The sequence below is a fragment of the Lithobates pipiens genome, unplaced genomic scaffold (assembly GCF_037356315.1).
Source record: "Lithobates pipiens isolate NorthernLeopardFrog02 unplaced genomic scaffold, aLitPip1_a1.2 Scaffold_23, whole genome shotgun sequence".
Lineage (NCBI taxonomy): Eukaryota > Metazoa > Chordata > Amphibia > Anura > Ranidae > Lithobates > Lithobates pipiens.
This window is the reverse complement of record NW_027507785.1, coordinates 216,874,755-216,891,115: the sequence shown is the minus strand read 5'-3', so window position 1 is coordinate 216,891,115 and position 16,361 is coordinate 216,874,755. Positions and strand designations below refer to the sequence as shown.

The following is a 16,361-nucleotide window of genomic DNA, read 5'->3' as shown; positions in this document are numbered from 1 at the left end:
TTGCTACTGGGGCTGATTATGTAAACAGGCAGACCCTTAGCCCCCGTACACACGGTCGGACATTCCGACCACAAAATCCTTCAGGTTTTTTCCAACGGATTGTGTCCGAAACTGGTGTTGCATACACACGGTCGGACAAAGTTGTAGGAGAATCCAATCGTTCGGAATATGATGACATTCATTCGTTACAACGGGACTATGTCGAGGCTAGTAGCCAATAGGTTTGGTCTCGTAATTTGATCTGAGCATGCGTGGCACTTTGTCCGATCGGAATTCTCTACAAAGGATCAGAAAAAGTCAGATCGGGTTTTGTCCTGCTCTCAAATTTTTTCCATCTGAATTTCCAACGGAAAAAGTCCAATAGAGCCCACACATGGTCGGATTTTCCGACAATATAATCTGATCGGACCTTTCCTGTCTGAATTTCCGACCGCGTGTACAGGGCATTACACTTAGGACACAGGACGTTGAAGCCAGTGGCATGGGTGAAAGTATAAAAAACGTTGAAGACAGGCAATTTGTTTCCCAGATATTTGCGAAAAATGTGAAATCCAAGATTAGTTATTAGGTTCAAATATAATACAGTGAATAATTGGAGCAAGCAGAGTGCTGTCAGCGCTGCTTTAGCGTTAGTTGACTTTTCAGCACTTTTGACAGCAGTCTAAGAAGTTGGTGTTTAAAGCGGGAGTCCACCGGGACTCCGCGTTTTTTTTTATTTTTTTAAAAGCCAGCAGCTACAAATACTGCAGCTGCTGACTTTTAAAATAGTGACACTTACCTGTCCAGCGCGCCTGCGATGTCGGCACCCGAAGCCGATCGCTAGGTCGTCTGTCGGGTCCTGCCGCCGCCATCTTGGGTATGGGAATCAGGAAATGGAGCCTTTCGGCTTAATTTCCCGGTTCCCTACTGCGCATGCGCGAGCCGCGCGGCGCAATCCGGACGGTCCCCGCTGCCTCTGGGAACTGTGTGTTTCCCAGCAGGCAGCGGGGCACTTGCGCAAAGGGGCGGGCAGTTGCGGAAAGGGGCGTAATCTACGCCCCTTTCCGCAGACAGCTATCCCGGAAGTGGGTGCAGTTACCTGGATTATCCAGGTAACTGCACCCCCCTCCCCCCTGAAAGGTGCCAATTGTGGCGCCGGAGGGGGGGGATTCCGATGAGCGGAGGTCCATTTTAGGGTGGACCTCCGCTTTAAGTTGTAACCTATCTCACCAAATAAGTGTGCAGGTATTTACCACAAATGCACAATATGGTTATTTGCACTCATAAAATTAGAACATGTCCTGTTTGTTACAGGTATTGCTGCATACTTTCTAAAGTAGTGGGACTATAGACATTTATAGTACAGTTTAACAAAGGATTTTCTTGCTACAGGAAGGAAGTTTCTTGTATGATGCCAATTAATGTTACAGTACATTCTGTTGTTACTCAGTGCTGTTGGCCTGATACATCTGAGAACATTCATCAAATATTTAAAATTATTGTGTTGCTTCAACTATTGTGGTATGCAATAAATGCAATAATATATATGTGTGTGTGTGTGTATTTCCATATTTTAATATCTGTAACAAAGCAGTAATTAAAGTCTTTGTGAAACCCCAAAAAAATGATTTCCTGGTCCCTTAAAGCAGATTACACAGCACGATAAATGTACTGTTAAGAAATGTATCATCATAACTTAAATATTCTTTTTGAATTATTGAATACCCAATAACTTATTGAATACCCCAGAGCACCAAATGCATGTAGCACTGTGCCTGTTCTGACCCAATAAAAGCACATTTTTATGTGTGTGTGGTGGCTGTCAGCTCCACCCCAAGCTGAAGTCCAATTTATGGGCATTGCTATGGTGGAGTTACAGCACAGCACTGTAGCCATCAACCTCTCTCTTATCTTCCCATATAGCAAAATATAACAATAAAATTGAGAATTAGATCACTCACTGTGGAGTATCACACACACACACACTGTTTGCCCTGGATTAGCTGTTGCAACCCTGTCTTCACTGACTGATCCTGTGCTATTATGAATGCAGTGGATGTTTACTAGCAGCCGACAGATCGCTCACACAGCCCTGCCAATGCTGACTGAGCCCTTATTATTATTAGAACCAGTAGAAGCTGCAACCCAACCCCCACCCTACAGGATCTAATAATATCACTGAAGCCTGCAACCCCCTAGAGCAAGGATCCTCAAACTACGGCCCTCCAGCTGTTGCGAAACTACACATCCCATGAGGCATTGTAAAACTCTGACATTCACAGACATGACTGAGCATGATGGGAATAGTAGTTCCTGAACAACTGGAGAGCCATAGTTTGAAGACCCATGCCCTAGAGAGCCAGCTGGAGGGGGAAGACCAACAGGGAAACACCACCATCTCTATGTAATTCCAGAGAACAGGTTTCTACTGTATGTGTAGGCCTGGTGCAGGTGAAGGTGGTGTTCATGCATACATCTCCCTGACAGGCAGGCAACTGAGGAACAGACGAGACATACTGTACACTTCTAGGTGACTCCACAGACGCTCCTCCTATTGCAGTACTAGTAGCTAGATTTGCAGGAGGTTGCATGAAGATAAGATGTAGTGGCAGGTGGTGCCCTAGAGCAAACACTCACAGTCAATCTCCATTAATCATATCTGTGAACCAGCTTGGCCATAGATTACATGATCTGAGAAAACTGGCAGCCTGCAATGACTGTGCTACTGATGATCATACCTGGGTGTATGGCTTATCTGAGGAAGTTATATCAATAAAGGCAAGCACATGGCAGCAAGAGTAAGATGTCCATATGTGCCTGCTATATACAGAATTAGGGCTGCACTTAAAGAAGTCAATCAGCACTGACTGGGCTGTGTGATTGATCTGCAAGCTCCAAGTAAACTTCCACTGCACTGTGCAGTGGATGTTTACTAGCAGCCCATAGATTAATTACACAGCCCCACCAGCGCTGACTAATCCTTTACTATTGTGAGTGCAGTGGATGTTTACTGGCAGGCAGCAGATACTGTAGATTTCCCAGCCCCACCAAATACTTTAGGGGGGTTAAATAAGGGACAATCAGGAGTGTTTGTGTTATGACCTGAGCTGATCCCCTCCCCCTGCTGTGGTGAATGAGGATCCTGGTCTCCACTGTGCACCTGCTGCCAGATATGAGCATTCTCAATTCTCAACCTCATTAGATATACAGTACCTCTTTTTCTGAGAAGTGTGGTTAAACTGAAGTGGCGGGAGGGATCACACTGTTGACCAGTTGACCACACTAGCTCAGCAATCACAGCATGGTTTAGAACCTAACCAATTGCTATATCATTTTTTTTCATCCATCTTTCTGAGCGTTGCAATGGTTACCAAGAAAAAGTCTTTGTAAAGAAAGCCTAGTGGGTTTAACTGATCATTCATATGTTTTAAAGGAGAAGTATGGCCAAAGCTTTTTTGGTCATACTTCTCCTATGGATCACAGGAATGCAGTTGATTCTGCTCTCCGGTGACATATTTTCAGCCTACAGTAGGCTAAAACCCACTATCTTCTGAGGTCACAGCGGGTCCAGGCTCAGGAAAGATCCCGACCACATAGTCGGGAACCCCCCAGATACCTGGACCAGCACCTGGCTCAGCCTCTCAATGATGTGCTCTGAGACTGAGCCTGCTCCTCCCGCCCCCTCCACAGCCCAGCTCTTCAGTGAGCACCAGAGGAGAGAGCAGATGGGGAGAACTGAGCGATCCACAGCATTTGATTGCTCAGTTCTCACTGCAAAGCTGGTGGGGGACCTCACCTAGCTGAGTATAATTGTTTGTCCTTTTTAAATCCCAAACTTCTCATGGTCCATGTTACAGGGACCTGTCTATTACCTACATATTCAATCCTACAGGATGTCCCTCTTTTCCATCTTAGAATCGTGGAATGTGTGTACAGTATTTGATGCTGAGTACATGCACACAACTGGACCAAGGCCTATTCTGGGGGGAACCTTTCCTCAGTTTCAGGGTCATGGCAATCTTCCTATAGCCTAGGCCATCTTTATGTAGAGCAATAATTCTCTTTTTCAGATCCTCAGAGAGTTCTTTTGCATGAGGTGCCATGTTAAACTTCCAGTGACCAGTATGAGAGAGTGAGAGCGATAAGGCCAAATTTAACCCATTCACACCTGAGACCTTGTAACACTAAGAGTCACATGACACCAGGAAGGGAAAATGGCTAATTGGGCCAAATTTGGACATTTTCACTTAAGGTTGTACTCACTTTTGTTGCCAGCTGTTTAGACATTAATGGTTGCGTGTTGCGTTATTTTGAGGGGATAGCAAATTTGCACTGTTATACAAGCTGTACACTCACTACTTTACATTGTAGCAAAGTGTCATTTTTTTCTGTGTTGTCACATGAAAAGATATAATAAAATATTATTTACAAAAATGTGAGGGGTGTACTCACTTTTGTGAGATATTATTTTTATATATATATATATATTAGTATATACTGTGTATATACAGTATATACTGTATATTCATTATGCCAACAATTATCTGTTTTTGTATGCAAGAATATGTCCCACTGTAAAAACTATAATCTTTAGCTCTCCCAGGTTAAACCTTAATATTTACTTTTGTTTTGCTGACTGTTTTAGGACATGTTTTCCCCTGCCAGAATTATAGTGCAGATTCTCAAAATGAGGTGTTAGTTGTCGAATGGTGCTAAATTACATACACAAAACAACATAAATATCTAGTATGTGCTTATGCAAAGGTTTCTACATTTTTCAGAAAAATGTATGCTCAACACAATTAGTTCTTGGTGTTAGGTTTATGGAAATTAAAAGGATAAAAAAATATATGTCCAAAATTGTGCTCTTAGCTAGTACTAATGAGACCCTAACACAGTGGTACTCAATCTGGGGGTCGGGACCCCCTTGGGGGTTGAATGGCAATTTGCCCGGGGTCACCGAATCCTGGGCTGTTCCTGAAGTCCGCACTGCTCTCTCAGCCTTTTCACAGCCGCCCAGCAGGACTGTCCCTGGAGCCTGTACCTGCCCAGCAGGACTGTCCCTGTAGCCTGTACCTGCCCAGCAGGACTGTCCCTGTAGCCGCCCAGCAGGACTGTCCCTGGAGACTGTAGCCTCCCAGCAGGACTGTCCCTGGAGTCTGTAGCCTCCCAGCAGGACTGTCCCTGGAGCCTGTAGCCGCCCAGCAGGACTGTCCCTGGAGCCTGGAGCCGCCCAGCAGGACTGTCCCTGAAGCCTGTAGCCGGCCAAGCAGGACTGTCCCTGGAGCCTGTAGCCACCCTGCTGGGCTGTTCCTGGAGCCTGCAGCCATCTATTCAGTTCACGGCATGGCTGGGAGGGAGAGACTAGAGGTCAGTTGACTGGGGAGGAATGTGAAGTGGGAGGGGCCAGTAGAGACAGTATCTCCTGATTTCGGCATAGGTGTCACTGCTGCGAGACACCACAGAGCTGGAGACACAGTGAAGCTGGAGACACAGTAACACTACCTATGATTAGAGTTGCCATTAAAAGTCCCTACTACAGATCTCAGATCAGCAAATGACCTTGATCAAGGACACCTAAGTTGGCTGATCAGAACTCCCCCCAGCACTGCCACTGATCCCATCCCCCACCAGAACTGCCACTGATCCCAACTCCTTGCCAGCACTGCCACTCATCCCATTTCCCCCACCCCCTTGACAGGTGGACTAATCCCTCTCCACGCTATAAAAATCTAAAAAAAAAAGTTTTGCCTTTAGTTATACTTTACATTATTTAATGTTTGTGTAAAATAATTTAGCTTGATTAAAAATGTAAAACCTTTTCTTCTGTATACTTTGTAATTATGTATATTTATGGGATAGCCCTTCAATTCCTTTTATCTAATTTTTTGCATAAAAAAAAATATATATACTGTATTCGCTATAGTAAACACCAAATGACCTGGGTTGGAACTTGGGAAATTCAGATTTTTATTTTTGGCATGCAAGATGGTCTTATTTACGCAAAATACTGTGATCTGGCAGTGTTGACCTTTGGCACAATTGTCCCTTATTTAACCCCCCTTAGCACAGACGACCAAGTCAAATACGTGACTGTATGGCTCAGATTGGCGATGCACACTGCACATCCTTTTCCGCAAAACATCCGTGTGGTGATCTTTTATTGCTGTGCATGCGCACCCATTCAATCCTTATGCCTGGTGCACACAATGAGATTATTGGACGAATAATTGTCCATTTTTATTTTTACATTCTAGTCTCAGAAGGAAAATGAAGAGTTTACTAAAGTGCCAAAACATCTCCTACAACAGATTAAAATCTTGGAAGTGATGTAATGTGATGTATTGTATTTGTATTGTATTTTTTGAGCAACAACTGTACTGATTACATGAAAATTGGATGATCTGATATTGTTTGAGAAATATTTTCGTGCCAGTCCCATCGGGTATTATCAAATGAACTGTCATGATTGGCTCTTGAAAGCTGTGTACTAATGATCAGATTATTGTATGCTCACTTTGAAAGCGGTAGTTTTTGGTATGATTTTCTGATGGTGGTGGCCATGAAGGTGACATGTACTCTACTGGATGACTGTGGACCCTAAAGAGTGTGGTTCACCTTTAGATATAAATGTGTGTGTTGGTGATTTATTTGAATATACACTATTTCATAAATGTGTTCATTGTTATGTTGTGACTTTACAACAACTTTGCAAGATTTTTACATTTATACTTATAAAGCAATTAAAGTGACTGTAAAGTGTATTTATTTTCTTTAAAAATAATAAACAGGTTATACTTACCTGCTCTGTTGCAGTGGATTTCCACAGATCAGCCCAGTTACTCCTCTTCTTGGGTCCCTCTTCTGTGTTTCTGGCCCCTCCCTCCCGATGAGTGCCCCCACAGCAAGCAGCTTCCTATGGGGGCACCCAAGCCAAGCTGCAGCTCAGTGTGCCCATTCAAACCACGAGCTGCAGTTTGGCCCCACCCCCTCTCTCTCCTGGTTGGCTAACTGACTTTGACAACAGCAGGAGCCAATGAATAGAATGCAATATTATTTAAGGTGGGGAGCGCAATATTATTGATTTAGGGCATGTGCTTTGTTTCTTTGAACACCTATTTAAAGGAAATAGGAGTTTATCTTTCACAAAGCTAGGCAACCAATAGACCCTGGGAAGTACACTGTGGGGGTGGCCACAGGTGGGGAGTTAACTTCTAGAGAATGACAGATGGGGAGACATCTGTCTGTCCTCTGTATGATTATGACTTGTCATTTCTCATGCTATTCACCCATTGACATTTTGAGATTTTCCACCAAGCCAGGAAATCACTACTGTAAAAATGTACATTTCCAGCAGGTGATGTTCTCATTGTTGCTCCCTAAATAGTAATAGAATATCCTTAAATAGTTTGTCCTTAAAGTGGAGTTCCACTCAAAAGTGGAACTTCCGCTTTAATTACTCCTGACCCCCTGACACGCCACATTTGGCATGATTTTTTTTTGGGGGGGTACCTGGTTTGACAGGTACCCAGCTCCCACTTCCACTCTCGCTACCTAGGCGAATTGAGCGTTAGTTCTCCTCTTCCCCCTTCCTCCTCTGGGACATGTCACAGGTCCCAAAAGATTGCCTGGTCATTCAAGAGACTTGCGACTCATGCATGCGCACCCAGCTGTCACAGCCGGGTGCCATACTAGTGATGCCAGCGTGGGGGAGACAACCAAGGCTACAGGTGGCTGCATCACTGGATCGTGGGACAGGTGAGTGTGTGTTTATTAAAAGTCAGCAGCTACACTTTTTGTAGCTGCTGACTTTTAATAAACACAGAAACAGCTGGAACTCCGCTTTAACTGGACAACATTAGGTCATTATATAATGAAGGTAGGGTTGGGACTTTTATGACCATACCTTAGTTAGACGTTTCCATAAATTATTCATCGATTAATTTATATATATATATTTTTTGCTTCAGGATAAGAGGAAGTTGCAAGAAGAAATTGCACAAAGACGCCTTAAAATTGAAGAAGGAAAATTAAAACTACATCATTTAAAGGTACAGCAAATTGCAGTATATCGGTATTTGAAAATAGTTTCCTTGTATCTCCAGAATTTGCTTATTTGCACCATTTCTTTTATGGATAAATATTATGTTATTTGCCTTGATTGGCTTTAATATTATGTTGTGTGAGTTTATCTGCTTTCATTGATAAATATTATGTTAAGTGGGTTTATCTTCTTTCATTTTTACATTTTGTTATCCGTGTTTATCTGCTTTTATTACTGTTGTTTGGAGCATTTTAAAGCATTTAAAAAGTACTGTGGAGTTTAATATAAACTAAAACACCCTCTCCCGCCATAGATGCATGCTTACATTAGCCTCTTGTGATTGTTTACAAGTCTTGCTCTCCTGGTCGCCTTTTTATTATAGCCCAAAATGCTTGTAAGTGGTTTGTGTCCAGAGATCGAAAAAAAAAAAATAGTTACACCAGTTACATCTGTGATCCATGATGAAAGTGGTTCTACAGGCTGAAGGTTTTTTACATTCATGCATAATGCATGAAGGTAAAAAAACTTCTGTGTGCAGTGCTCCCTTCAGCCCCCCTAATCCTTACCTGAGCCCCCTCTGATCCAGCGATGTTCGGCTGTATGGGGACTCTCCCTCCTCATTGGCTCCCACTGCTGTCAATCACAGCCAGTGAGCCAATGAGAAGAGAGCAGGGGTGGTGCTGAGCCACAGCTCTATGTGTCTTATGGATGCATAGATCAGTGGCTTGGAAGCCAGCATGCATCGGTGCCCCCAGGGCAAGCTTTCTTCATGGACACTGCATGAGGGGGAGGAGCCAGGAGTGCTGGCAGGGGACCCGAAAAGAAGAGAATCAGAGCTGCTCTGTGTAAAACTAGAGCAAGTAAGTATAACATGTTTGTTATAAAAAATATATATACAAAAATGGAGCTTTAATATCACTTTAAAATGTCTGGTGGCCATTATAACACTTCTGTAGCCTAAACAGTATCTTCATTTTTTAAATTTAGAAACTTTTAGTGCCATTATTAATCAGTAAATAAAAACAGTCAGTGTGACATAACAGCACAAGAGGCAAAACTATCTATTTAAAATGCATTCACACAGTGAATGGTAAGTAATTCAGTAGCTGCCTAAATACACTTAGGCCTTATACAAGCAGCTGCATAAATATAAAGTGTTTTTGTTCAAAAAAATAATTTTACTGCCAAAAGGATTGGATTGCTTTAGCAAAGTCAACTTGTACATTCTCATCAAACACTTCATCTTTGTCAGGCGAGGAAGTGTTGTCTTCTTTGGCAATCAGAAATATTCATTAGCTCTAATCTATCTGGCCTCCATGCAATCAAAGTAGGCTGGACAGAAGACCTTTAAATTAGGTTTCTAGTGGAATATAATTATTATTATTGTACAGGATTTATATAGCGCCCATAGTTTACACACAACTTGCGTAAACAACTTGAGGGTAGACAGTACAACTACAATACACTTTAAAGTGGTTGTAAACTCTCCCCCACAACTTTGTCCCATGTAAATCAGCATAAAAAGCCCTTATGAACACTGCTTGTAGATATCTCCTTACTTGCTTAGTATTGTTGTAATCCTTTTTGTTCTTTAGAATGACGTCACTGAGCATGCCCAGATCTCCCCTGATTTACGGCACCCTCTCTATGTGCTTATCTATCTGTTATCAGGACTTCCTACAGCACACCACTGAAATCCCAGGAGGCTGCAGAATCACTCATAGCTTCCTCCTACACACCATGTGACCATGTGACATCACATGCAGTGTAAACCTGGCCATTACTGCAGTCTTATCAGCTGAAGCTGATAAGACTGACAAAGACAAACATTAGACCATCGGCACAAGTAAATACTATGAACTAAAACAAGTCAGCTATAAATGGGGAAGCAGGGTTTCCATAGAAACGTTGGATTGAGAAGGAGGCTTGGTTAACAGTACAGGAAGTGCTCAATGTAAGGGCAGAAATACACTCCACTGTGGACTCAGAAAACAATACTTAAGATGGTGCTGCCTAACCCCTGGAAACAAGTTTTTTAAAGTTTCTTTAAACAGTAAGTAATATGAGATTTTGGCTGGATTACAGTGGCTATAGTTTGATAATTACTTATTATAATGGAATAAATGAAAGGAAGCATCAGAGTGGAAGAGTTTACTTCCTCTTTAATACAATAGGAATTAGAGAGCCCTGCTCATTAAAGCTTAAAAACTAAGAGGGAGGGTCAACAGATACAAAAGGTAATAACTTTGGAGGATGTGCTGATGGAGGAAATGAATGTACAGTTGTTAGTGTGTGTGTGTCAGATAAGCTTCTCTGAAGAGATGAGCTTCAGGGATCATCTGAAAATGGACAAAGCAGGATACAGTCAGACAGATTGGGGTAGAGCATTCCAGAGGAAGGGAAAGGCTCAGGGAAAAGTCTTGGAGGCGAGCATGGGATGAAATGACAAGGGAGCTAGAGAGCAGGAGGTCTTGGATGGAACAAGGAGAGCGATTTGGTTGGCATTTTGAGACTAGGTTAGTAATGTAGCTGGGGGCCAAGTTGTGGATGGCTTTGTAAGGTATTAATAGTATCTTGAATTTAATTTGTTGGTTGAGTTGCAGCCAATGGAGGGATTGGCAGAGAGGGATAACAGATGCTTTGCGATTTGTAAGATGGATGGGCCTGGCATCAACATTTATGATGAACTGAAGGGGAATAACCTATTTAACCACTTCTCACCCAGCATATAGCAGATTGATGGCCAGGAAATGATTCTGTTATCCTGACTGGGCGTCATATGACGCCCAGCAGGATAACATGCCAGCACGCACTGCATCCTCAATCATGTTATGACTCTAAGTGCCCCCCACAGTGCCAAACAGTGCCCACCACAGTGCCAATCAGAGCCCACCACAGTGCCAATCAGTACACATCACAGTGTCAATCAGTGTCCAGCAGTAACACCTGTCAGTGCCTCATCATCAGTGCTGCCCATCAGTGTCATCTATTAGTGTCCATCAGTGCCATCTGTCAGTGCCAATAAGTGCCACCTATCAGTGCCAATCGGTGGCATTTATCAGTGCCCATAAGTGCCCATCAGTGCTGCATATCAGTGCCGCCTATCGGTGCCCATCAGTGCTGCATATCAGTACCGCCTATCAGTGCCCATCAATTCTACATATCAGTGCCTCCTCACCAGTGCCACCTTATCAGTGCCAACTCAGTGCCCATCAGTGCCGCCTCATCAGTGCCCGTCAGTGAAGGAGAAAACAAACTTTTTTTTTTACAGAAACTAAGAAAAGCTTTTTTTTCTGCCTCTTTTAGTTTGTTTAGCAAAAATAAAAAATAAAATAAATCAAATACCACCAAAAGAAAGCTCTATTGTAAGAAGAAAATGTAAAAAATTTTGTTTGGGTACACTGTTGCATGACCACGCAATTGTCATTCAAAGTGCGACAGCTGAAAATTGTCCTGGGCAGGAAGGGGCGAAAGTGGTATTGCAGTGGCTAAAGGTAAGCCAATGAGGAGGGAGTTGCAGTAGTCATGGCGAGATATGACCAGGGAGTGGCTTAGAAGCTTTGTGGTGTCATTGATTAGGCAGGAGAATATCTTGGAGATGTTATGGAGGTTGAGGCGGCAAGCTTAGGACAGAAATTGAATGTGGGGCTGAAAGGATAGTTCCAAGATTACACCTAGGATCTGGTCATGGGGGATGGGTTGATAGTTGAGCCGTTGATTTTGACAGAGAAATCAGGGGAAGAGGCGCGTGGGGGAGGAAATATCATGAGCTCAGTTTTTGATAGGTTGAGTTTGAGGAAGTCATGTGACATCCAGGCTGATATGTCTGTTAGTAAGTTGGTGATGTGTGAGAAGACTGATGGAGTGAGCTGGGGGTAGAGAGATAGATTTGTGTCATCCACGTAGAAAAGGTATTGAAAGCAATGGAAGGCAATCAACTGACCCAGAGAGGAGGTGTAAATTGAGAAAGGGAGAGGTCCAAGAACAGAACCTTGGGGAACCCGATGGAGAATAGAAGAGGAAAGGAGGCAGTAGAGTTGTAAGTGACACTGAAGGTGGGGTGGGATAGGTAGGATGAGAACCACTGAAGAATGCAATCATGGAGACCAAAGGAGTGGAGTTTTTTTAAGTAGGAGGGGGTGGTCCACTGTGTCAAAGGCAGCAGATGGGTCCAGGAGGAGTAGTACAGAACAGTGAAGGGTTTTTAAGGATGGGGGTGACTAGCACATGTTTTAGAGAGCTGGGTAAGATGCCTGAAGAGAGGGAGAGGCTGAAGATGTGAGTTAGGGAGTGTAAGAGTCAGAGGGTGAACGTGGCATTTACATAGTTACATAGTTAGTCAGGTTGAAAAAGACACAAGTCCATCCAGTTCAACCACAAAAAAAAAAAAATAATATCATACAATCCCATATTCCCAATTCTATACCCACAGTTGATCCAGAGGAAGGCAAAAAACCACAGCAGAGAATGATACAATTTTCTAAATCAGGGGAAAAAATTCCTTCCTGATCCCCCGAGAGGCAAGCGGATTTACCCCGGATCAACTTTACCTATAAATGTTAGTACCCAGTTATATTATGTACACTTATAATCCAGGCCCTTCTTAAAGCAATCCACTGAGCTGGCCAGAACCACCTCTGCAGGGAGTCTATTCCACATTTTCACAGCTCTTACTGTGAAGAAACCTTTCCGTATTTGGAGATGAAATCTCTTTTCCTCTAGACATAAAGAGTGCCCCCTTGTCCTCTTTGTGGAATGTAAAGTGAATAACTCAACACCAAGTTCACTATATGGACCCCTTATATATTTGTACATGTTTATCATATCCTCCCTTAATCTCCTCTTATCAAGAGTGAATAAATTCAGTTCCTCTAATCTTTTCTCATAGCTGAGTTCCTCCATGCCTCTTATCAGTTTGGTTGCCCTTCTCTGCACTTTCTCCAGTTCCCCGATATCCTTTTTGAGAACTGGTGCCCAAAACTGAACTGCATATTCCAGATAAGGTCTTACTAATGATCTCAACAGGAGCAAAACAGGGGTATTTGCGTGGGAGAAGGATCCAGGGGGCAGGTGGTTAGATGGGGGTTAGAAAAAACTTTATCAACCTTGATAAGACTAGCAGGGTTGACTGAAGGAAGTAATGATTGTACCTGTGGACATGGGGTTTTAATTGGGTGAGGTTTCTGCACATTGGGGATCTCCTCACAAATTGTATCAATCTTATTTTTGAAGTGATTGGCGATCTCCTGGGCAATGAGTGAGTTAGTGGGTGGAGACAGGGAGGACAGAGTAGATAGTTAAAGGTACAAAAGTGTTGACAGGAATTAGATGAGGATGTGATAATAGGGAATAGTATTTTTGGAGGGCAGAATTATATTGGTTGAAGTCCTCCTGGGATGTTTTCTGAGACTTCTGTTTGCCAGGGTTGTAGACATCGGGGCCTGATTCTGCGCATAGTGAGGAGGACGAGCTTGTCCAGGAAGGATGACAGTGAGAGGAGGAAGGTTGATACCGGTCAAGGTTGGCAGTAGATGACAGCAATTCTTAGAAACCCAGGAGAAAACAGACAAATACAATGAGAGTGTCAGAGTGGGAGGTGGGTAAAGTAAAGTACCGATAGGTGCTGTGTGGGGCTAGAAGGAGTCCCACTACACCTCTCTTCCATCCACTGGGTCTGGGGGAGTGATTCCAGAGAAGGCCACCATGGGAGAGGGAAGCAGGGGAAGCAGTGTCAGATTCAGGAAGCCAGGTTTTGGTAATGGCAAGAAGGTTAAAGGAAGTTGTGATAAACAGGTCATAGAGGGAGGTGAGTTTGTTACAGACAGAGCAGGCATTCCAGAGAGCACAAGAGAAAAGGAGGCTGGTTTTGGGAAGAGAATAGAGATCAAGTTCTGTGGATTGCAGCTGCTGCCAGAGGGTGTAGAGAGGTAGGAGTGCCGGGCAAAGCCAAACGATAGAGGCCCAGTGTTTGGGCACATGTCATCAGAGGTTAGGAGAAGCAGGAGGGTGAGGGAGGTAATGTGGGAGTGCGATTTATATAAAGGGACATGCCCCAGAGTCCAAGAGGTTTTATTAGTATATGGATGTAGAATTAGCAAGAGTTGGTAGGATCATAATAGGAAGAGGACAGAAGGGAGTGTAATATATATAAGCTGAGGGGTGAAGGTAAGAAAATTTGAGGAGAGAGGACACAACTGCCAGAAGGAGTGGTAGAGAGCATATGTTACAGAGTGGAAGGAGAGCTGAGAGAGACAGGGTCACCAGCAGCCTGTTTGGTGCTTTTCAGTGCAGTTTGCTATGTATGCTTTGTGTAATCGCTGAAGAGCAGAGCTTGAAGTGCATATCACTTGTATAAAGAATCACGTAGAGAAAGAAGCCTTAACCACTTGAGATCCGCGCTATAGCCGAATGACGGCTACAGCGCGGACCTCCTTTGCCGGGACTACGTCTATTGATGTCGTCCCGTGCACGAGTGGCCTGCGCGCCCCCTGGGGGGCGCGCGCGGCGCGCTCTGTGATCGGCGAGTCTATGAGACTCGCCTGATCACTGATCCGAGCAAGGGGTCGATCCCGACCCCTTATCACGTGATCAGCTGTCAGCCAATGACAGCTGATCATGTGATGCAACGGAGCCGGTAATCGGCTATTATTCCTCCTCGCGCTGACAGCGCGAGGAGAAAAAAAAGAGCCGATCACCGGCGGCCGTGATCGGGACATCAGTCCCGATCACGGCCAGCCCTGCCAATGCCCACCTGCCCCCTGCCAGTGCCACCTTAATAAAACATAAGTGCCCCCCCGTCAGTGCCACCCAGCAGTGCCCACAGTGCCACCCAGCAGTGCAACCCACAGTGCCACCCACAGTGCCCACAATCTGCCTCAACAACGGTGCTGCACCCCAGTGCCACATATCCGTGCCCATCAGTGTCATCTACCAGTGCCCATCAGAGCCCAGCAGTGCCGCCCATCAGTGCCCAGCAGTGCCACCTATCAGAGCCACCTACCAGTGCCACCTATCAGTGCCCATCAGTCCCATCTATCAGTGGTACCTATCAGTGCCCCTTAGTGCCACCCATCCGTGCCACCCATCCGTGCCCATCTTTGCCCATCAGTGCCGCCTTATCTGTGCCCATCAGTACTGCCTTATCTGTGCCTATCGGTGCCACCTTATCTGTGCCTATTAGTGCCGCCTTAACTATGCCTATCAGTGCCCGCCAGTGCAGCCTATCAGTGCCCACCAATGCAGCCTATCAGTGCCCACCAGTGCAGCCTATCAGTGCTGCCTCATCAGCGCACTTCAATGAAGGAGAAAAATATTTATAACAAACTATTAAACATGATTTTTTTTTTTTACATCTTTTTTTGTTTGTTTAGCAAAAAATAAAACTCCGAGCTGTAATTAAATACCACCAAAAGAAAGCTCTATTTGTGGGAAAAAAATGATAAAAATTTCATTTGGGTACAGTGTTGTATGCCCGCGCAATTGTCATTCAAAGTGCATCAGCTCTGAAAGCTGAAAATTGGTCTGGGACTGGGGGGGGTTTAAGTGCCCAATAAGCAACGTGCTCCCCCAGCAACGTGCATTGATAATACAGTGCCTTGCAAAACTATTCACCCCCCTTGACATTTTTCATGTTTTGTTGCCTCACAACCTGGAATTAACATGGATTGTTTGAGGATGTTCATCATTTAATTTACAGAACATGCCCACAACTCTGAAGATGTTTTTTTTTGTTTTGTTTTTTATTGTGAAGCAAACAACAAATAAGGCAAAATAACAAAAAAAGTCAATGTGCTTACCTATTCATCCCACTAAAGTCAATACTTTGTAGAGCCACCTTTTGCAACAATCACAGCTAAAAGTTGCTTTGGATAACTCTATGAGCTTGCTACATCTTACCACTGGGATTTGTGCCCCTTCCTCCTTGCAAAATCGTTCCAGCTCCTGTTGGATGGTTTGCGCTTGTGAACAGCAATCTTTAGGTCTGACCACAGGTTTTCTATTGGATTGAAGTCTGGGCTTTGACTAAGCCATTCCAATACATTTACATGTTTCCCCTTAAATCACTCAAGTGTTGCTTTAGCAGTGTGTTTGGGGTCATTGTCCTGCTGGAAGGTGAACCTCCGTCCTAGCTTCAAATCACAAACAGGGCGGTACAGGTTTTGCTCAAGAATATCCCTGTATTTAGCACCATCCATCTTTCCCTCAACTGTGACCAGTTTCCTAGTCCTGACTGCTGAAAAACATCCCCACAGCATGAGGCTGCCACCACCATGTTTCACTGTTGGGGATGGTGTTCTTTGGGTGATGTGATGTGTTGGATTTGCGCCAAACATAACGT

At 44.1% G+C, this 16,361-nt stretch overlaps 1 protein-coding gene across 1 annotated transcript in view; it reads left to right on the top strand.

The window, feature by feature from the left end:
- The window catches only part of PALMD (palmdelphin), a 95,487-nt gene that overhangs the window by 23,132 nt on the left and 55,994 nt on the right, over positions 1–16,361 (top strand). Inside the window, exon 2 of the mRNA XM_077452852.1 lies at positions 7,950–8,030. Within this exon, the coding sequence (XP_077308978.1) occupies positions 7,950–8,030 (81 nt within the window). The remainder of the gene's footprint in view (positions 1–7,949; positions 8,031–16,361) is intronic.